At 43.6% G+C, this 22,279-nt stretch overlaps 1 protein-coding gene across 2 annotated transcripts; it reads left to right on the top strand.

Moving 5' to 3' along the window:
• The first annotated feature begins 1,392 nt into the window (after window positions 1-1,392).
• Window positions 1,393-19,229, top strand: POLR3G (RNA polymerase III subunit G). 2 transcript variants are annotated; one of them, XM_088444691.1, is made up of 9 exons: window positions 1,438-1,471; window positions 1,804-1,874; window positions 7,388-7,506; window positions 8,219-8,348; window positions 11,340-11,408; window positions 16,111-16,161; window positions 17,035-17,096; window positions 17,350-17,475; window positions 19,003-19,229. In XM_088444691.1, exons 3-9 carry the CDS (start codon window positions 7,390-7,392, stop codon window positions 19,084-19,086), a joined length of 639 nt encoding a protein of 212 aa, XP_088300817.1. In that variant the 5' UTR covers window positions 1,438-1,471; window positions 1,804-1,874; window positions 7,388-7,389; the 3' UTR covers window positions 19,087-19,229. The 2 variants fall into 2 exon arrangements, with proteins under 2 accessions (XP_088300816.1, XP_088300817.1); XM_088444690.1 differs by lacking the exon at window positions 1,804-1,874 and having other exon boundaries at window positions 1,393-1,471.
• The last annotated feature ends 3,050 nt before the right edge of the window (window positions 19,230-22,279 follow it).

Raw genomic sequence — 22,279 nt, 5'->3', positions numbered from 1 at the left:
TAAGAGGAAATCCACAGGGTCAGCGAAGAACATCAGGAAAAAATATGGGGCCTTAAGGCAGCAATAATTTAAAAACCGCAATGAGTTGAAACTGCACGGATCACATCATCAAGCCATCCACACCACCCATTGCACTTGTGAAGTGGGCACAGTGGGTGGCAAGAGCAGTTTCTGGGAGACTAGTGGTATATTTACTAAAGGTCGATATCAATCGATTTAAAATCGATTAACAACGATGTTGTGTTTCTGGGCCTAAATCACACATTTACTAACCTACAATTTTTTATTTAGTTTTTTAAGTATTAGTAAATGTGTGATTTAGCCTCAGAAACAAAACATCGATTTTGATCGATTTTAAATCGATTAAAATCAATTAAAATCGACCTTTAGTAATTATACCCCTTAGCAGAGGAGTATCTATAATGGGTGCAGGGTGTGCGCCACACACCCTGCACCCATATTACTTAAAACTTACCTCTCCGAGGTCCCACACTGAGTATGAGCGCTGTACAAAAAGCCATAAAAATGGCAGCCGTGTCCATTTTTCCGGCGTTTTGCGCATGTGCAGTATACTCTGGGCACGCTCTAGTGCCCAGAGTCTATTAATGCTCCGGTGGCTGACCAGACATGTTAGTTGGCTGCCGGGAAGAAAGGAGGGGGCCCCAGATGGGGAATGCACACGGGCCCCCTTCTCTCTAAAGACGCCCCTGCCCCTAAGCCACCAAAGATTCGGGAGTCTCGGACGTTTTGGCAGAGTAGGCAAGTATGGGTTAAATGGAAACATATTACTTTATATAGCACTACACATTGTCTGCACACCGTGGTCCTGAATCAGAGGTGTAGGCAGTGCTGAGGTGTGCGCAGTTGACCAATGTTTTTTGTGCTACATATGCATCCAAGTTGTACCACACATGCGCCCCGATTGTCTGCGCACAGTATCGTACGTATGGTCTGTGAACTTTAGTGGACATTCCCGGGGGGTAACAAGTGATGGCGAAGCAGACATGGGTGTGTCACTGAAAGCGTCTGTGTACAAACACGCTCAGCCGCTCAAATAGAAGGCGATGGTCAGGCAGAGAAACTACACCTGCCATAGTGTTGGTGCAATTTTCAATGGTGCAACCGATGGTGCGTGGAAAGATGGATGGAAATGCACCATCAGTTCTTTAATAATCAGAGGCAGCATTAGCATAAAGAAACAGATAGGACAGGGGCAAAAGACACAATTGTCTACATAATAACAACTCCCATAGCCTGTAATGAAACAGTGTCATCTATTATCAAATAATCATGTGAAATTAGTAGGTGGTCTTACCATGCAATGCAACTCAGGATGATGTCCCTTTAAACCTTGTTCATTTAGTTTCACTCACCTGCTGTATGTGTGGATGATTTTATTAGTAGTTACATATACAGGTGTCTCTAAAGAAGATTTGGCTGTGTTTCATCTGGGAGTCCTATGCGTTTGCTGGTAATCTTTATGCATGTAATATATTTTAAACTGGCTAATATAAATATGCACATTACGGTGGCAGCTTGCAAGTTATGAATTGTGTGCGTGGAACCTCATCTCATATGTTATTAACATTTTGTTCAATATGAAAAATTGTAGGTGTTTCAGTCATAAAAGGTAAGATATTGCATGTTCTGTGGCATAAGCTGGGAACAATAGTAATAGTATACTAACTTTATAGGACACTTGAAATTCTGTTTGACAATTTGTCAAATGATTTGTAGTAATTACTGACCAGTCCTAAGTCAGGGGCACGCATGTAACTGATTTATTGTGTACTTCTCTTACAGTATATTCATTTGCCTGGTAGTATGCAGCCTATGCTACTGAAAATGATGGTTGCAACAGTCTAAACATTTAAGTAAGGAAAAAGACCTACATATGCTGCACATAGAAGCACCAAAATAACAATATTAAAGGGAATGAGTATGTGCACCCAACTGTCTGCATTTTAAGCTGGATTCACACTGCTAGGAACTACCCCAGGGAAGTGCATCTGCCGCCAACTTTAACAGACTCCCCTAAATGTGCAAGCAACAAACGATAAGTTAGAGCAGGGGTTCCCAACCACGGTCCTCAAGGCACACTAACGGTCCAGGTTTTAGGGATAGCCATACTTGAGCACAGGTGACTTAATTAGTGCCTCAGTTAGTTTGATTAAACCATCTGTGCACAATCATGGATATCACTAAAACCAGGACTGTTAGTGTGCCTTGAGGACCGAGGTTGGGAATCACTGAGTTAGAGGTTATGAAACTCTGTCCTCAGGACCCCAAACAGGTTTTGTTTTCCAGGTCTCCTCACAGAATCACAGGTGAAATAATTAGCTCCACCTGTGGATCTTTTAAAATGTGTCAGTGAGTAATGACTACATCTGTGCACCTGCTGGGTGACCTGGAAAACATACTGTGTGGGGTCCTGAGGACCGAGTTTGTGAATCACTGCAATAAATAACCACTTTAATATCTCCCAGTGATTCCCAACCTCGGTCCACAAGGCACACTAACAGTCCAGGTTTTAGTGATATCCAAGCTTGAGCACAGATGGTTAAATCAAAATATCTTGGGTACTAATTAAGTCACCTGTGTTCAAGTATGGCTGTCCTGGACTTAAGGCCCCCATACATCAACAATTGATTGCAGCATTTTGCAATCGATTGTGTATACAAATCTTTCCCTTTTTCAATCGATTGCAAATTGCATAATTTCTGCAATCAATTGCTGATGTATGGGGGGCAGTGGCGTAACTAGGGGGGGTCGGGCAGGGTGCGTGCCCTGGGCGCCGTGGGACCGGCGGCGCGGGGGGGCGCCGCCGGCCACGGTCCGGCCCGCCCTAGTTAGCCACGAGTGTAGCGCCGACCGCAGTGATTGCGGTCGGCACTTCACATTTACACAGGACCGGTGCTAGGCTTCCCTGCGCCGGTCCTGTGCTGCACACCTGAGCCCGTTCCCTCCCCCTGAGCGCTTGCCCAATAGCGCCAGGAGGCGGGCTCAGGCTGTGCATAACACACGCATCGCCGCCAGAGCTGGCCGTGATGCGTTTGTTAAACAGCAGCCAATGAGTCACACTCATTGACTGCAGCAGCACCCACTTCAAGAGCTGGACTTCCATCCGGCTCCTGCAGTGGGTAATGGGACTGACGTCATGACGTCAGTCCCATAATGCTGAGCGCGCCAGCCCGGGAGGACTGGTGGGCGGGAGCGGTGTCGCGGACCGGAGCAGCAGTGTGGATTCAGGTAAAAAAAAAAATATATATATATATATATATATAATATATATTTTTTTTTTAACCTATCTGCAGAATGGGGGAGGGGGGTGGCTACTACTGGGAGGACCTCTACTGGGGGTGGGGGCACCATTATTGGGAGGACCTCTACTGGGGGGGCTACTACTGGGGGCACTTAATCGGGAGGGGGGAACTACCACTGGGGGCATTATAAAAGGGGCCTACTAGTAGAGGCACTGCACTCGGGGGACCACTACTGGGGGCAATAATAGGAAGGGCCACTACAGGGGGCACTGGATAGGGGGGGATCACTACTGGGTGCCTGCATAAGGGGACCACTAATGGGAAAACTGCATGGGGGGGGACTACTGCTGGGGGCACTATATAAAGGGCACTGCATTGGGGGGGACTACTACTGGGGGCACCATATAAAGGGCACTGCATAAGGGGATACCGCTACTGGGCACACTGCTTTGTGGGGACTGCTACTGGGGGCACTGCATAAGGGGGAACACTACATGGGGCACTGCAGTTGGGGGGACCACTACTGGGGATACTGTATAAGGGGCACTACTATGGGCCTGCATAAGAGGGACCACAACTCCATACTGGGGGTACTGTATAAGGGGTACTACTGGGGTTAAGGTGCACATGGATAGGAATGTTCAGTGTGAAAATAAAGGGGTGTGTCATGTTGACACGCCCCATTTTTAAGTGACCACGCCCATGCTTTCGCCGCACGTGCCTTTGCCGCGTGCACATCGGGGGGGGGCTCCCTTTTCAAATTTACCCTGGGCTCCAAATACCCTAGTTACGCCACTGATGGGGGGCCTTTAGTGTGTCTTGAGGACTGTGGTTGGGAACACCTGATCTATCCTATGAACACTGTTGGGACGCATCCTTAATTCATTTTTATATTTCTCCTAACCTACAGTACTATTCACTTTAGAGTCATTTTCTACATTAATTATAAGAGCTGAGGACATTGGGCTGCCTGTATGAAAAAGGTATATGTGTGTTTTAAGAATTTTCTTTTACTACTGTACATTAGTCAATGTGCCTAGAAATGCAGCTGGAAAGTACTAAGGGGTCTATTTACTAAGCAGTGTTAAGGCCCCCATACATCAGAGATTGATTGCAGAAATCATGCACTTTGCAATCGATTGTGTATAAAAATCTTTCCCCTTTTTCAATCGATTGAAAAAGGGAAAGATTGTGTATAAAAATCAATTGAAAATTGCATGATTTCTGCAATCAATCTCTGATGTATGGGGGCCTTTAGGAGACAGAGTGAAAAGTGATAAGGTACCAGCCAATCAGCACCCAACTGTCATTTTTCAAACACTGCCTGTGAGATGGCAGTTGGGAGCTGATTGGCTGGCACCTTATCACTTTTCACTCTCTCCTAACACTGCTTAGTAAATAGACCCCTAAATGTGTTTTAACAGTGTAGGATGAGACTTGATCTTCCACATTAAAGTCCATCAGGCACCCTTTTTTCAAAGCAGGGGACACTCCTGTAAAAATGTCCTACTGAACCTCTTAATTGCATGTAATGTTATTTTTGCATGTTGGCACAGAAATATGTGCATTTATGGGCCTAATTCATACATGCAAAGAATGAATCATGATCCACCCAACTTCTCCCATCAGGTGGCGCACACTTTGTCACGATGCAGGCACTGCCATATTGGTCCACAAGATGGACTTGAAGCTTCTGTGATAGAAGGGTTTCAGCTTTAATTATTTCTGTACAATATTAAACCTTGTACCTCAAGGAATATTCCTCCCTCATGCTAGACACTGTCCTTGATACAATTTGATAATGTTCCAGTATCCTTAAATAAACTTAAATTTGTATCATATGTAATTTTTTATGTACCCTGGTGAATATATCTTATATTCAGGGTTCCAGCTGGGGGAGGAGGGTTACAGATTACACTGGGCTGGGCTTTATTGGGGGGCCTGGCAGGGCCCTGAGCTAGTAGTGGATGTGGTGCATACTTGCCTACTTTTGAAAATATATTTCAGGGAGATTGTTAAAGCAACACGTATGAGCGTAGCGGTAAAGTGGGCGTGTACTACTACATCTGAGAGGTGTGTCATAAAACTGATTAACATCCAAATGTAAATGAGTCCCAAAGCAGTTGGTAAGATCTACATGTTAATGAAAACAAACTGATACTTATCAGAAGATGCATGTAGCCATAGGGATCATTGGGGCAGATGTATGAAGCTCTTGAAAGTGATAAAGTGTAGAGTGATAAACGACCAGCCACTCAGCTCTCAACTGTCATGTTACAGGCTGTGTTTGAAAAATGACAGTTGGGAGCCGATTGGTTGGTCGCTTATCACTCTCCACTTTATCACTTCCCAGAGCTTCATACATCTGCCCCATTGTGCCTTATAACCAATGCAGGGAAATGATACTAATGATCCCATTTGAATGTACAGTATATATCTCTGTTTTCTCTTTTGTATAGCAACTTCATAATGGGGGTAATCAGGTAGATTGCTACCATTTCAGGGAGTCTCCCTGACAATCAGGGAGAGTTGGCAAGTATGTGGTGGTGAACACAATCTTCACAGGGCCACGTCTTTAGAGTGGGGTATAGCCACACCCTTATGCTTGGCGATGGCTGCTCTCTAGTGCCAGGGCCTACAAGATGTCTCTGTGGCCTGGCTTCGATTGGACATTATACTGTATGAAAGGCTTCCTGCATTGTCTTTCATTTGACTTGCTGAATCAAAAACCAGTGTGCATTGCACCAGTGACTAAAGGTGCATACACACGGGACAAATTTTTCCCTGAACGAAAATCGTCCTGTATCCCCTGACAGGGGTGTGTTCAGTGTTGTTAACAACACTGAATGAAGTCAATTACTATTTCGTTCAGTGACAGGCTCCCTCCCTCATCCCCGAACATGTTCAACCTGACATTATCGTCAGTTTGGACAGGAAGTTCGGACGATGAACGAAAACTACAAATGGGAGCGCGCAATTGTATTTTTCGTTCGTTATACATCAGATATTGAACGACTTGTAGTTAACGACAAATCGTTCAAAAAATCATCCCGTGTGTACGCACCTTAGGCTTAATCTTCAATAGCTTGTTTTTTTTTCTAATGCTACATTTAAATGTTCTGGTACTTTAGAGGGGTTGTCACTTTTGGGCATAACATGGCACCCAGAAACTGTGGATGCCATGGTTTCACCCCTTGAGGGGGCCTTAATCCTTCATAGAACCTTATTGAAGAGGGGTGGATGGATTGTTATACTTTTACTTTGCTTTAGTTACTAATAATATTACTGATTTGTAAGGCAGCACAATGCTCTGCCGCTCTAGACAGTGAAAAAAACAAAGCATACATAAAACTGGTAGACAAAATAAAGTTTCATGCAAAGGGAACCTGAGGCAGGAGGTGCAAGTTTTATTAATGAAGAGGTTGTCTAAAAACGGACAAACCCTTTTAAATTTGCATAATTTATTTTATGTAAATATATACAAATGTCACATACTAATTTAGAGATGTTCGGTTCTGCTTAAAACCGAACACACCCGAACTTTAGGGTTTCGAGTTAAGGTCCCCATACATCAACAATTAATTGCAGCAATCGTGCAATTTGCAGTCGATTGTGTATAAAAAAAATCTTTCCCTTTTTCAATCGATTGCAGAGATGCCACAAATTGATTGTGTATAAAAATCTTTCCCTTTTTCAATCGATTGGAAATTGCACGATTGCTGAAATCAATTGCTGATGTATGGGGGCCTTAAGAGTCCAGGCTTCGGTCTTCCCACACGTCTTATCTAAATAACAGATCTTGCATGATTTGGATTACATGCAAGTCCCTCCCTCGTTATTTCAGGTGCCAAAATTTACTGGAAATTAATGTTATTGATTTTAATGTTTTAGCAACAAAAACTGGTCCAAGTAATATGATTTAGCTGTTTTATCAAATTTTTTTTTTTTTTTTTTATAGAAATTCCAAACCCAAACTCAACCAAAACAGTTAAGGGTGGTCTTACCAAAACAAGGCAATGATTTAGAACCACAAACCATAACAGAGGGTCTGCGGACATCTCTAACTCTAGAGATATATGAAAGGAATTACCTACTGTCATTTTAATAGCGCATTTGTTGTTTAGGTATGGCTGGCAAAGCAAGGGGCAGAGGGGCGTCCTTCACATTTGATCTTCAAGCCATTGGCTTTTCGAGGGGTGATTCTCTTCCAGAGACTGCAGTGCAGCCCTTGCCCCTATTCCCAGTAAGTGGTTCCGTCATTTTTTTATTTGATTTTAAGCTAATGAAGTTTGGTTTATTTCACATGTGGCTAACGCCAAAAATGCGGTAAAACCCCCCCAAAATGCAGTTTTCGGGGGTTTTACTGCATTCCCCGTATGTACTAAGCAATGCATCGCGTCGCTAGGTAACGCCACCTTCAGGTGGCATTAGGCAATAGAAGCCTATGGGCTTCTTAGCGCGATGCTCCTGGCTGGGAGGGATCCAGTTACATTTGCAGACCCTTATTTGTATTGTTAAATCCGATCCACGCCTAATGCTTGTTTGGAGTAGAGAGAAAAACCTCATCAGACCAGAGACTGCCATACCTGTGACCTTGGAGGAAATGGGGCGCGTTGAACAAAATGGAAACTAGCCTAGTCCTGAGATGCTTATCCACCCACTTTGGAGTAAGATGGGGAGATGAAGCAAAATGCCTACCAACCTAGAGATGGGAGCAGCCCTACTTGTACCAAACTGGAGATTATAATAGTACCCAGTTCTGAGCAGATGGCATGTCCTGAGAGAATGATGAACAAGATGGAACCTCACCTAGTGCTCGTGGCTCTAGAGGTCTCCTGTGGTGCAGAGTGACAATTTTTTTTTTTTTTTTAAGTACGGCAGCAATCTTCAGGAAGCGGTATTCTTCCTCATTTAGGAGCTAAATTCTAACTGTTCTCCTTGTCTCCTATTCACAGCATGCAGACCACAAACCTGGTCCACTACTGGAAAGCGAAGAACAGGAGTATTTACTAGCATTAAAACAAGAGCTGCGAGGCACCATGAGGAGATTGCCATACTATATAGGAAAAGAGGCTAAAAAGCAAAGTACGGAATTTTATTTCTCTACTCTGACTAGGAATATGTTCTTTTAAGGAACAACTCGTCATTAAAAGTGTGACAATGGTGTCCTCTTCTACATGGATACAATGGCAACACATAAGAAAATCCAAACACTGCAATGCTGATCCAACCATGGGAAGGACACTGAGATTTTAGAAGTGGAGATGTTGCCCATAGCAACCAATGAGATTCTACTTAACATATACCTAGCATCTTCTAGAAGATAATAGCTAGAATTAGCAATATTAGAATATCATTGGTTGCTATGGGCAACATCTCCAATTCTAAAAACTTGTACTTTAGTAAATATACCCCTAAGTGCCTAATTCAGAGGCGTACACAGTGCTGATGTTCATGTGGATGAGCAATTATATGCTACTGCGCACGTGCAAAATATTCAGAAAAACCCCTACGGTGCATGCCTTATACAGAGCGTATGCACAAAGATGCTATTGCGATCGGGACAGGCGGTATCAGAAATAGGGCGTTCCTGGACAGTGACTGGAAAGTGAACACTAAGTTTATTTCATGGGAGTGTAGCGGAAGTGTCAGTGAAAGTGGCTGCATTCCCAAACGCACTGCCGCAGCCATAGTTAAACGTACAAACTGCACCTGAAATAGGGCTGACACAAGTATTGATGGTGCATCTAAAGAAACACCGGAGTATTACAACGTGCGAAGACGCTGGTAATGGGTATCAAAGTCCTTGCACTTTCAGACACTGGCTTCTAGTATTTGCATATTATCGCAGCTGCAACTCTGTAAAGGGCGGACACGGCAGCACCTATCTCTGATTCTGGTCTAATACAAAATGTCAAAAATAAAAAGGTCGACACCAAAAGACTGACATGGAAAGTTCGACATGACAAAAATTAGACAATACAGAAGGTCAACATGTTCAAAAGGTCAACACTGTCTAACCCTACCATTGGTGCCCAACCCTGACCATCACCCCCCCTATTGTTTATCCTGTCAGTGCAGAGCTGGAGTAGGTGAAACGGGAAAGTCCTAATAACGCCATCTCCAGGTGGCGTTGCGATCGCAAGGCTTCCCCCGTTATTTATGTCACAATTGGATTTTAGTAGATCTGAGAACATCACATTTAACATTTTAAAAGTGGGAAATACGATCTGCTTACTAATAATTAAAAAAATAAAAAATGGGCTAGGAGGAGAAATTGCCCATTGATACATTTAGGTGATCCTAAAATAATTTGAAAATGGGGTGAAGTAGAAAAAATGTTTAACTATGCCCATTAGCATTCAGTTCTTAAAGGCATTTTTTTTTTTGGGAGGGGGAGGTTTGCAGTTCACTGTTTAAGTAATAATACTGCTGCCTCAGTATCTTCCATATAACCCATAGACTGGTGGACCCAGGCAGCAAATCACTGCTGTACAATGTGGGCACTGGCAACTGCAAGATACTGCTTAAGCGCTGAGCTAGCACCTTTTATGCATGCACCAGCAAACACGTCCCCTAAAATGGCATAATTGCTAAGGAGAATGGGTACATGAGCAATGCACTCCTTTACATCTATTAAAGAGAGTATTTAAAGATTGAAGGTTGGGAGAGAGTCTGACCAGGCATGTTAGATCGGTAGATGGTTAGCTGTATGCCAGAAGTCATGTAGGGGACAGTGCTAGGTGGAGACAAGGCGCAGATTTGAGAGCACATGGGGAAGAGTACAGTATTTCAAGTTGAGGTATGAAGGGTGATGATGCTGAGGATGAGTCATTTGAATTGGGTTTCTGAGAAGCCCGTGTAGGGAATTGCAAAGTGGTGCAGCAGATCTGTTTCTTCATGGTGCTTTAGAAGAGTTGATGTGGTGTTAGAAGTGTGAGCAGAATTCCATATAGAAAGAGCATGCACATGAGGTAGGAGATGATCATTAAGGCCTTTGTATCTTTGATAAGAAAAGGATGTATGCTAGCAATATGATGAAAATGGCGATATTACTGTAAGTGAAACTTGGGGGGGAGATGTATCAAGACTTGGAGAGAGATACAGAGAAGTGGTCCAAAGCAACCAATCTGCTTCTAGCTATCATTTATATCGTAGTCTATGAAATGAGTTAGAAGTTGATTGGGTGGTTTGGGTTTCTCCATTTTATCTGTCTTCAAGGTTTGATGCATCTCCCCTTTGATTTGAAGAGTTGACCATGGAAGATGAGGAAATTAAGACATTGTTAATGGTAAAGGATATTAGAGAGGAGGTGGTGACTAATGTACCTGATGCTGTGTTTTGGACATATTAAACTTCATGTGGCTTTCAGATATTCATATAAAAACAGCAGAGAAACACACGATAGTGGAGTAGGGAAGCTATCGGGGGGGGAGAGGTAGGTTTGGGTGTTGGTGTACAATTTGGTAATGGAGTCCAAGTGAGTGAGTGAGTTGCCCAAGAGAAAAGGTGTATAGTGAGAAAAGCAGAGATCTGAGAGCAGAGCCTTGTAGAACCTAAACTGGGAGTGACCATGGAGGGGGAGGTTCTAGAGGGAGAGACACTGCAGATAGTATGTGAATCGGGAGGGAATGGTCATAAATGCCAATGAAGTGAAGATGTTAGTGTAGAAAAGCATAACCAACAGCATTAAAAGCAGCAGTGACGTTCACGGTAAGCAGATTGTTTACATTAGTGAGGGCAGTCTCAGTGCCACGTTGGGGGCAAAATCCCATTTGCATAGGGCTGAGATGGGAAAAAAGAAGAGTGAAATTTGTACAAAAGACACTTGAGCCGAGGCAAAGGTGAGAAACCAGGTGGAAGCTGGAAAGAGGAGAGATAATAATCTGTGAGATGCAGGCAGCTGCGTGCTGTTTTGGTGGCTTAGCCAGTTGATTTAAAGGTTGGTTTAAAGAAGCAATAATTTAAAAAGCAAAAACAAAGTGGCAAAAATCGTGCCGGTGCCTGCAACTGGCATGCTATTACTGTATATGTGGGCTGATGTGTTTTGTTTCATTATTTTGAATTCTATTTTAGGTACTGAAAGGTATATTACCAAGTATGAAATTGAAGCACAAAAAAAACTCATTGAGGAGTGGACACCAGGTAATGCTTCAATGACCCATTGACATTATTATTTTAGTTGAAGTAATAAGTAGTACAGCACCTTTTGCAACTTTATTGACCAGTAGGGAAAGACTTTCATGAAGTATTTACCTGCTGTGCATTTGCGAACAAAGGACCTGATTCAGCAGTGATCGCAGATTCCCGATTGCTGGAAATCTGCGCGTGACCGGCAGAGGCGTTTATGGGGTGGGGACGGCCTGCATTCCTAGAAAAGGGGACATGGCGCAATGGTGATCCCGCTGGGATCACAGATGCAGCAGGAAGTGTCATACACCTCCTGCTGTATTTGCATTTGAGCAAGGACACTGGGACAGAATTGCAAAGCTGCTCTGTGTGCAGCTTTACAATTCCATCCTCTGCTGAATCAGGCCTAATGTGATTCTAACAGGGGTAAGTGATGTACTTAAGACAACGGTACCGGTTGCCTTAACTTATTTCTTTTAGTAACATTTACTTCTGTAATGTCAGCATGTTCCATTGGGGATGTAGTTATAATACCGGTGGACGGGATTCTGGCCGCTGATATACTGACACCAGAATCCCAACCGCCGGCAAAATGCAGACAGCGGCATCCCGAACGCCGGAATCTTTAACGTCCTGATGTCGGTACGTATGGTGGTTATCCGGGGATGGGGGGGGTTAGGATTAAGCACCCACGGGGGGACTTGGGGTAAGGCACCTCCCCCCCCCCCCCCCCCCCCCCGGGAGACTTAGGTTTAGGGTGCGGGCAGGGGGGGTAAGGTTTAGGCACCTTCGGGGGGGAGGTTAGGGTAAGTCATCCCCCAGAGAGGTTAGGCGCCACTAAGGGAGGGAGAGGGTTAGGGTACTTACCTCCCCTGTCGGTCTCTTCACACTTCGGGCTTCTGGCGTCGTGCTTTGAGCCGATTGTATAACATACCCATTCCGTTCCATTGTGCTGTTCAGTTGGTAAAAAATCAATAATAGAACAGTAATAAAATAAGACTGGGTAATGACAATGCTGTAAGAAGGGCTTGTACTCTTGGCATGTACTCTTTAGGGAAATAGGCATTTCATACATAAGTGCTACATATTGCAGAGGTTCTTGGTTGGCTGTATGATCCAGTCACACAGTAATGTTAGCCTGGGTTTATTGCATACTTGCGTACTTTTGAAAACTCATTTCGGGGAGATTGTGAAAACACCTATGAGCACGCTGTAAAGTGGACGTGTACTGCTACATCTGAGAGGTGTCATAAAATGTATTTACATCCAACTGTAAAAGAGCCCAAAAGCAGTTAGATCTATTTGTTTATGAAAACACACTAGGGGGTAAATTTTACTAAAGTGAGCGTTTTTAGAAGTGTTTCAGAAGAGATTTTGCCCATAGCAACCAATCAGATTCTACTTAACATATAACTAGCACCTTCTAGAAGATAATGGCTAGAATCTGATTGGTTGCTATGGGCAATATCTCTTCTAAAACTCAGGGGTAAATTTACTAAGGTGAGAATTTTTAGAGCTAATACTTTTCAGGAAATGCATGTAGCCTTAGGTATCACTGTCTTATAACCAATGCAGGGAAATTATACTAATGATCACCTCTAAATGTATATATCTGTTATGTTTTATAACAGTTTCATAATGGGGTTAAGGTGCAATCAGGAAGATTGCTACTATTTCAGAGTCTCCCTGACAATGAGGGAGAGTTTGTATGGTTTAGTGGGATGTATGAGTGTAGAAAGAGAACATATGTAACGTTATATGTGGACTGTGTAGAAGGGAGGTAATTGGGGAAAAATAGCTTGCAGATATAGTCTGGTAGTCTTAATTTTAGCTTTGTAAAAGGTAAGTGTAGCAAAAAAGTATCATCTGATAAAAGTAGCAGCTTCTGAATTCGTGTCCAAATAATGTCATCTGATGCACCAATAGTTGCAGCTTTTAAATGTGAATCAGTACCAAGGGCGGGATGTAATAGAGATCAAGGGGCACATTTATCAAAGATCATTTGAGGTAAATTCCCCGAAAACACCTGTTTTCGGGGGTTTACCTCAAATACTTAGTATCCCCCGAATGTATGAAGGAGGGACCGCAGCAGGTATCTGATACCTGCTGCGATCCCTCCATCGCCGGCAGCCGCCTCCCCCATAGGTTTCTATGGGGGATGCGATGCTGCAAAATATATCAATATAGGGAATGCTTCGCATTCCCGATATTGACTCCAGCAGCTAACGCCATCTGCAGATAGCGTTAGCCGCTGTGTCCTATGGGCACTTACTGCAATTGAGCCGGCGGAGGGATTTTCCAGATCCCTCCGCCAGCAATGGGCGCCGCTCATGTGCAGTCCGCGGGACTGCGCATGCGCAGCAGCCCGGAATGCGCTCCAGCCACATCGCAGGGACGGGCTCTTTTCGGAGCCAGTCTCCGTGCATGTGCCGAGTCATACATTCGGCCGGTATGATTGCATTTTGCAATGCAATCATGGGCGATATTGCATGCCCTGATCGCATTACAAAATGCGATCCTTAATAAATGGGCCCCCAAGTCTACCGGAGGTGCAGGATGCAGACTGATCTCAATCGTTTATTTAAAGTTGCAACAATTTACAAGGCAAAGCCAGTTCGGCTTTGCCCTGTAAATAACTGCAACTTTAAAAAAACGATCGAAATCAGTCTGCATCCCGCACCTCCGGCAGACTCTATCTCTATTACATCCCGCCTCAAGTCTTTATATACACAGGGATCAGCAACAGGCATTTATCACATTCTTTGTACAGGTCAGCAACGACTGTCCAGCTCTCTGGAATTTATAAGCTGTATCTCAGAAATGGCTAAAGTGCAGTAACCTCTTGTATAATCAATGTGAAGGCCTGATGTGGTTTCCATGGGATTCTTATGTGATCCAGAGGGACATTGCTGAGCCACAATAGATGAGATCAGAAAACGAGATAGCTGTACACAGTGGAGCATAAGATCAACAGTCACCTGGAGGTGCTAACACCGCATAGGAACCCCGACGGGGGTTGAAAGCGGACAACTGCGTCATTGGTCCCGGTGAGCTTAACGCTGCAGGACACCCTCTGTTCCAGGAACATCACATGTTCCCTGACAGTAGCTATACACATCCATGCTAGCATACAGCTATTTATTACTTGGAACATTCATTATAGTGTAGAGACTGACAAGTACGCTGCTGAGAGTCTCCACGTTCTGCATATAATTTAGTCCAACAATTGGTTTACTGTGTTTAGAGGCTGATGAGGAACACTTAGAGCCTCCACCGTCTATAAAGACTTGGTATTGATTCACATTTACAAGCCGCAACTATTGGTGCATCAGATGACATTATTTGGACACTAATTCAGAAGCTGCTACTTTTATCAGTTCATCAGATGATACTTTATTGCTACACTTACCTCTTATAGAGATTGCAACAGTACATTCATTTACTGTGTACTTCTAAATGATTTAATCATTTTGTCTGGTGCAATATTATATTTATGTGTCTGGTGTGTGTATATAAATATATATATTTTTTTTTATAGTACATGTTGTATAATACACCCCGGGAGTATTTACTCTGTTCATTTTATGTAATTAAATTAATCTATTATTTCTAAATGTTCTTTAGCAGCGCCACCTATGTGTTTTTGTTTTTTCCTGTTGATTGCATTGAGGATTGGCACCCCTCCTTTTCAGGTAGGTCGCTGCTTGCTATACATGCGTGTTTGATACCACTCTCCTAGCACCAGGACTATATTCTTTTTCTTTGAATTTTAGCTCTAACTAACTTTATCGTTAGTGATCAGAGATCCCTTTCATCACTTCACTTTGCAATCAATCCTGTTTCCTACCTCTAAGTAATATATTTCCAGAATACGCACATATCTCACAGAAGACAATGTAAGAACTTTATTTCATGCACCCATTATCTCCCACATGAATTATTGCAACAGCTTCCTTTCTGGTCTTCCTCTAACCAGACTCACTCCTACCATCTATTTTGAATGCAGCTGCTAGAATGATACCCCTTTTTACATTGCAATGCCGGGCCGCACTCAGGATTTTGTTCACCCAGTTGAGACCCCTTTTAGACTGGTGACCCAATTTATTGCCGGGTCGATGACATCACCGCCGTTACGTGCCAAGCCCCCTCCTATGAACGGGTCCTGGGTTGCACTGACTCGGGTTACTTATTCACACTGCACCGCAAGCTGGGTTGAAATGCCGGGTCACTCCACCTGGGTTATTTCAACTGGGCCCTTTCACACTGCATAATAACCTGGGTTGCTGCGCGTTCACATGAAATAACCCAGGTTATTGCTAGCAGTGTGAAAGGGGTAGGATTTTCCTCACAATATATTCACTTGGTGCTGCTTCACTGTGTCAGCCCTTACACATTGGCTGCCTGTATATTATTGAATTCAATATAACATACTTTTGCTAACATACAAGGCCTTAAACACTACACTAACATACTGTACATCTCTCCACTCATCTCAAAATATCTCCCAGCTCAACCGCTCCAATGTGTAACGGTTAAAAAAAAAATATATATATCTCTCTCAACAGGCAGACCTAACAAGAACAGAAGTGGGCAATCTGTGGTACTAGTCTATGCAGAACCATCTAGATCCCCAGCAACTGGAAGAAAACAGTTACAGTTTAAATTACACTTTTGTTTTTTTTATCACTCTTCACATCAATATTTGTTTCCATGACAGATTGGCGAATGCTTCCGAGGGAGATGAAACCTGCCAAGAATACAAAGAAACGTAATAACAGCAAGTGCCTAATCTCCTGAATGATTCTGCATTCTTAAAGGTGTTTTTCACTTGAAGGACTCAATGCAATTAGCCGCAAATTCCCTCGCGGTACACTTATAGTACCACAGGACTCGCAGATTTTTGTTTGCAGCCCCATAAGGTCGTGTACAAAAATTTGCAAGGAGGGGTGCGACTTGCTGTGCCATTACAGGCGTTTGTACGCAGTTTCAATGGCAACTCTCCTCCTTCACATCTAATTGAATTGAGCCCTAAGTGTGATATTTCCTGAATCTCAACCCTATAGATTAATTTTATTTTAGTGGTGGTCCCTGAATTCCCCCCTCCTCATTCCCCATCCAGATGCTGGCTTCCAGCTGGATCGCCTTCAGCGCCCATGCACGCAATTCAACTGCGATAGTATGCTAATCTATGCCATTGCAGTACTACATAAGGATGCCCACTTTACCTTACACACATCCATAATGTTTGGCAAGACTGCGAAACCATCTGTACCATCGCAGCCTCACTCATACTTGCACAAGGGCAGACGTTACTCAGAAATTGCTAACTTCATCGCACACTATGAGCCTCCAGACTGTGTATGGCATTGCAGTGGCTAATTTATGCACGCCCCTGCAATGGTGTGGAAACGCACTGGCACGCCTGCGTTTCGCCGACCACCCCCAATCGGTCGATTGCGTGCGTACTAGCAACTGCGACCCTTGCTGAATCTGGCCCAGATTCATAAGTTAATTGATCATCTTAGGACCAGACATAGCCAGCATAGGATAGATAGATATATATTTTACCAGAGTATATGTCTTATGACTAAACAACCCAATTTTGACAGTCTTTACACTGATACCAATTTTACTACTATAGGTGTGAAAAAAGTCAAAGTAGTAAAGCCCAGCAGCAGCGTGGATGTCACAAAGAAATTTGAGGTAGGCTGGATTATCAATATTCAAAACACAGTGACACCTACCTCATATTAGATATATTTGTATAGCACATACAATCTAAATGAAATGAAGCTGCATTAATTAAAAAAAATTGGCAGTTATTTTTGTGTATTCCAAGCAGGTGGTAAAAAGGATTCTTTTTTTTTTAAATTATTTATTTTTTCATAACCTTATCTCAGCTGCTATTAGAACCTGCCCTATTGCCATTTATTGCATTTTCTTATATTGCTAAAAGGAACTGGAAAAAAAAGGTGACAATGAAAAATCTGATGAAGAAAATGATAAGCCAGAAAAAAAGAAGGAGGAGGATAATGAGGAAGAGGAGGCTGAGCTAGAAGTGGAAGATGAAGAACAAGAGGAAGTAATTTCCTTTTCAAAAACTTTTGAAGCTGTTGCTGGTCTCCAGGTCAAACATTTTAATTTTTACTACTGGCTCATCCAGAGTTTGGAACAAAGGGCCTGATTCAGCTTCAGACGGAATTGCAAAGCTGCTCGCAAGGTTCGCAATTCCGTCTGTGCAGATATGATAATGTACAGAAGGCATCATGCCTCCTGCTCCATTATGTATCCGAGCTGCGTTGTCCAACGCAGCATTGGATACTCTGCGGAACATTGGCCTGCTAAGGTGAGCCATGGGGTCAGGCAGCTGGCCGCCGCTGTTGAGAGGAAGATGGAGATCGTGGCTTCTTCTGTCCCCCCCCCCCCCCCCCCAACATTGGCGACATGCCTCTGTTTTGGGGAATGGAGGCCATCGCCGCTCCCTCCCACTGCAGCACACTGTCAATTACTGATAGTCTGCTGCCAGTCTCCAGGCGCGATCACAGACCCATTCTGCACATGCGCAGAATGAGTAATGCGCCTGTGCAGATTTCCAATCATCTGGAATCTGCGTTCAGCAGTGCATTGCTGAATAATGCCCAAATAATGAAGTAGCAGGGTGGGGTGTACTAAGCATCACATTTGTGGTACCATACATACCGGCGATATCGTCTGTATGTACCTAGAGAATTGCAAAGGAGAGCTCTCCCAGTAAGAGTGGCCTACGCAATAGAACTTCCGGGTTTATAACCCAGAAGGAAGTGGGGAACCCTTAAAAACAGCATATGCAGGTGTTTTGCTGCATTTTTGAGTTTTGTACATCCCGTCCTAAGTCATTTCACAGTCACTTTCAGATCAATTTGCAAGTATAGCTTTACAGGGAAGAGGTAAGGAAATTGAACATTAAACCTTCCACATTAGCCTAAATCTAGGCTAGCATATAATGGAGGAAGTTCCACTATCTGTCACACTGAACCCAGGCTAAAGTAGGTTTATCTGAAAACCAGGCTTGATATGACTAAAGGTGCCCATCCACTAGACTATTAAGTTGAACGATAACAATATCGGAATCTTTCATAAATCGTTTGCAAATCGTTTTAAAAAATGTCTAAAATGACCAGCGATGCGCGTGCTCCCGCTTGTTATTTAGACATCTATCATCAGGCAAACATGCTGGACAACCTGACGATAATGTCAGGTTGAGCATGTTAGCAGATGATTGATGAGCCTACACTGAAAGACTGATGGTTCAGTGTATGCACATCACAGACTGACAAACTACTGCATGATTACGATGTTGTAATTGTGCAGTCTTTTGCCTGTCTTCTAGTGGATGGGCACCTTTTTTAAGAGTAATGATGACAGCTTTAGTATCCTAGTCTAGCCTAAACAAGTAAATGGAGCAAGTCCTCACTGATGTGTAGGCCCCTTGGTGAACTTTGGCTTCTATAATGTGACAGTAATCAGTAATTACAGGCCACTTTCACTTTTCAGCAGAGTGTGGAATTAGTGCTCCTTTTAAATTCTAGATTTAAATATTTCTAAAGCGACATGTTTTTATTCTTTCCAGGAAAATGATTACATTGCTTCTTATTTTGAAGATGGAGATGATTTTGGTAACAGTGATGACAATATGGATGAAGCCACCTACTAGATCTCTGTTACAGTATGACCTATAATAAGATGTATGGAATTGTGCATATTTATTTTGGCAAATGTAAATCATGTATATACAAAGGGGAAAAGATCATTGCATATTAAATAATTGCTATATTTTTGCAGTCCAATAGGGAAAAATGCAGTCTTATATTTCATTTGTGCAGAGTACTTCAAGGCAGTAAAGAACATGTGCAGCGAAGGTCATGTTTTCTTCTGTTCCACTAGTGAGCTTGCAGATATACACTATAAGGGATGTAATTGTCTTATTTAGCTGAAGATGTCCAAACACATTGCAAAGCATGTCACCGTGCTGATAGAGGTAACTCTGATGTTCCCTTTTTTCTGGTTCAAGTACAATCAGACTGGGTAAATTTCAATCTTACACAATGAAGTCACTTTAAGTACAATGGCCAGCTAATCTGGTTTACAAAATCTGCATTATATTTGTTGCAAGATCAGGTTTGGGGTGCTGTCTCCTGGGGGTAAATGGCAGAACTTCTCATGCAGCAGCCAATCAGTAGCACACCAGTCCAGTGCCATGGTACAAGTAGCAATATGCTAGATTTATTTGGCAGCATAAAAGAAACAAAACCTAAAAATAAATCCTAGCTTGTCTGACTCTAAAGCTGGCCACACATCTAAAGATTATCTGTCCAACCAGCCAACTAGTTGATTGGTTGGAATGAAAATCTGGTAAGGCATACAATCAGCAATTTGCTCCCAAACACTGGAAAATGGCCAAAAACTGTTATTTGAACAAATTGTTTAGATCAAACATTAAACAAACTTTTCTGGCATTTAGGAGCAAATTGCTGATCATCAGTTACTCTCATATGTTACCAGATTTTCATTCCAACCAATCAACTAGTTGGCTGGTTGGATATAAGTTGGTCTAGTGTGTGGCCAGCTTAACAGACAATTCCCTCTCTCAAGGTGGAAAGACCAAATGCCCAACTCACAAAACAGTATTTAGCATAGTACTTACAATCACATCTTTATGACTCAAGTAAATCCAGACTAAAGCTGGCCACACACCAGGACGATATTGTTCCAACCAGCCAACTAGTTTGCTGGTTGGAATGATAATAATCTAGTGCAGGCCTGGCCAACCTTTGGCTCTCCAGCTGCTGTGAAACTACAAGTCCCAGCATGCCCTGTCAGTTTTGCTGTTAGAGAATGCTAAAATTGTGGCAGGGCATGCTGGGTTGTGTAGTTTCGTAACAGCTGGAGAGCCACAGGTTGGCCAGGTTTGGTCTAGTGTGTGGGAGCAAACGATAGTCAGCCATTTGCTGGACACGCTGAAAAATGGCCAAAAACTACTGTTCCAACTAGTTGGGAAAATCAAACTTGTTTTATTTTCTCCAACTAATTGTTCTAGTGTAGGGGGAACTTCCCCCAAACTGAACGATAAGTAGGCGGACACTGGCCAGCAGCCAGGGGTGTATCTATACTTTGGCCAGGATGGCACTTGCCAGGGGCGCCGGCCGCCAGGGGGTGCCACCTGGCAGTGCCACCATAGCAATAGATGCGCTCTGCAGTGCTGTGGACAGATAGGTTATGGTGTGCTGGGCACCCGCTGGAAAGGGTAGGTAGGGTGCGGGTGGCCGCAGCCACACTGAGCACAGAATGCTGACCCGGCCGCTGCTGCAAGTTTTGTTTGCCAGGTGCCCGCTGCGGTGTATATCAGTGGCGCACCCGGCTGTCCTCACTTGCTGCTGTGAGGGTTGTGTATATAGATCCCCTTCAGTAGGTACATCTACGGAAGGGGATCTGTCCACAACCCTGCTGTGAGCTCTGCTCTGCCTCCCTCGGCTCCTGCATGGTGCAGTGACTCATCTCCCAGTGCAAGGGATCGAGGAGCTGTTCGGTGCGCACAGCACTGTGAGGTTACAGGTCAGTCTCTTCTTGTTAGTGTTGGCAGGGTAGGGGGAGGGAGGTGTGTGTGTGTGTGTGTGTGTGTGTGTGTGTGTGTGTGTGTGTGTGTGTGTGTTTTAACAGGTCAGTGACAGTCTCTTGTTAGTGTTGGTTGGGGGAGGTGTGTTTGTGTTAACATGTCAGTCTCGTGTGTGGTTGGTGTGTGTGTGTGTATGTATATATATATATATATATATGTGTGTGTGTGTGTGAGATTAGGGGTGCGCGGGTTCGGTTTTACCCGGATCTTTTTATTGGCTATCTCCGAACATGTGTTTTGTATAGCGAATAAAATCGAGCCAAATTTGCGGTAAAGTGGCGATAAGAACCGAGTAAAACCGAACCCGCTCACCCCTAATATATATATATATAACGCCCCTCCCCCCCCCCCCTACTGTGTGGTAGGGGAAAATGCAAGAGAGGAGGGGGGGGGGGCGCTGTCCCTTAGCTTGCCAGGGGCTCTCAGACCCCTAGATACGCCCCTGCCAGCAGCATCATGGTGGTCATCACTGCCTGGGCTGCCCCTGTGAGTGGTAGCAGCGGAGACTAAGGGAGGTCAGGAGGATTGCCGGTGCCGGATAAGCCCTGCTGCTGCATGTCCGTGAGTATACTGTATGTCTCTCACTCTGCATTTTTGTGCTGTGTTCATTAACAACAACACTATTGCACTAGTTTCACCCATCGCCTCCCCCCATTTCCCCCGCATTTAAAGCTGCGCTGACATGAGACTGTAAAGCAGGGAGCCAGCTCTATGGGTGTCACCACTGTTGCTGTTAACTTGCAAAATAAAAAGTGTATATAAACTATATATACTATATATCCACAGCAGGTGCAGCAAGGGTGGCAAAAAAAACACTCCTTCACACCATCAGTTAATCACTTCACCGTTTCAGTGCCAGTTTAATAAGCACTGTCATCAGGATAAGTAATCAAAAATGGTTACCATGCTTAAATAGACATCACCACATAGTGAGATGCTGCATCACTATGTGGTGATGTCTATTTAAGCAAAGTAACTGTTTTTGATTATTTATCTTGATGACCGTGCTTATTAAACTGGCACTGAAATGTTGAAGTGATTAACTGATGGGGTTTTTTTGCCACCAGTGCCACACCTGCTGTGGATATGTATTACAAAGGATTGTGAGGGCACCAGGCGCTTTAACGTGTGTGTGTGTGTGTGTGTGTGTGTGTGTGTGTGTATATATATATATATATTTATTTTCACGGCTTCATAGCTACCGATCCATCTGACTCTCTTCCCCTCATTCGAT

This window comes from Taudactylus pleione, unplaced genomic scaffold, assembly GCF_031769625.1.
Source record: "Taudactylus pleione unplaced genomic scaffold, aTauple2 ptg000370l, whole genome shotgun sequence".
NCBI lineage: Eukaryota > Metazoa > Chordata > Amphibia > Anura > Myobatrachidae > Taudactylus > Taudactylus pleione.
The sequence above is the reverse complement of the archived record's forward strand: the minus strand, read 5'-3'. Positions and strand labels throughout refer to the sequence as shown.

What these genes read in the sequence shown, in the direction of transcription:
- POLR3G (XM_088444690.1), top strand. Translation starts at nt 7,390, where the DNA reads ATGGCTGGCAAAGCAAGGGGCAGAGGGGCGTCCTTCACATTTGATCTT. An exon ending in TGCCAAGAATACAAAGAAAC is followed by an intron (nt 16,162 to 17,034) that starts GTAATAACAGCA and finishes TTACTACTATAG; the next exon opens with GTGTGAAAAAAGTCAAAGTA. An exon ending in AAGATGAAGAACAAGAGGAA is followed by an intron (nt 17,476 to 19,002) that starts GTAATTTCCTTT and finishes TATTCTTTCCAG; the next exon opens with GAAAATGATTACATTGCTTC.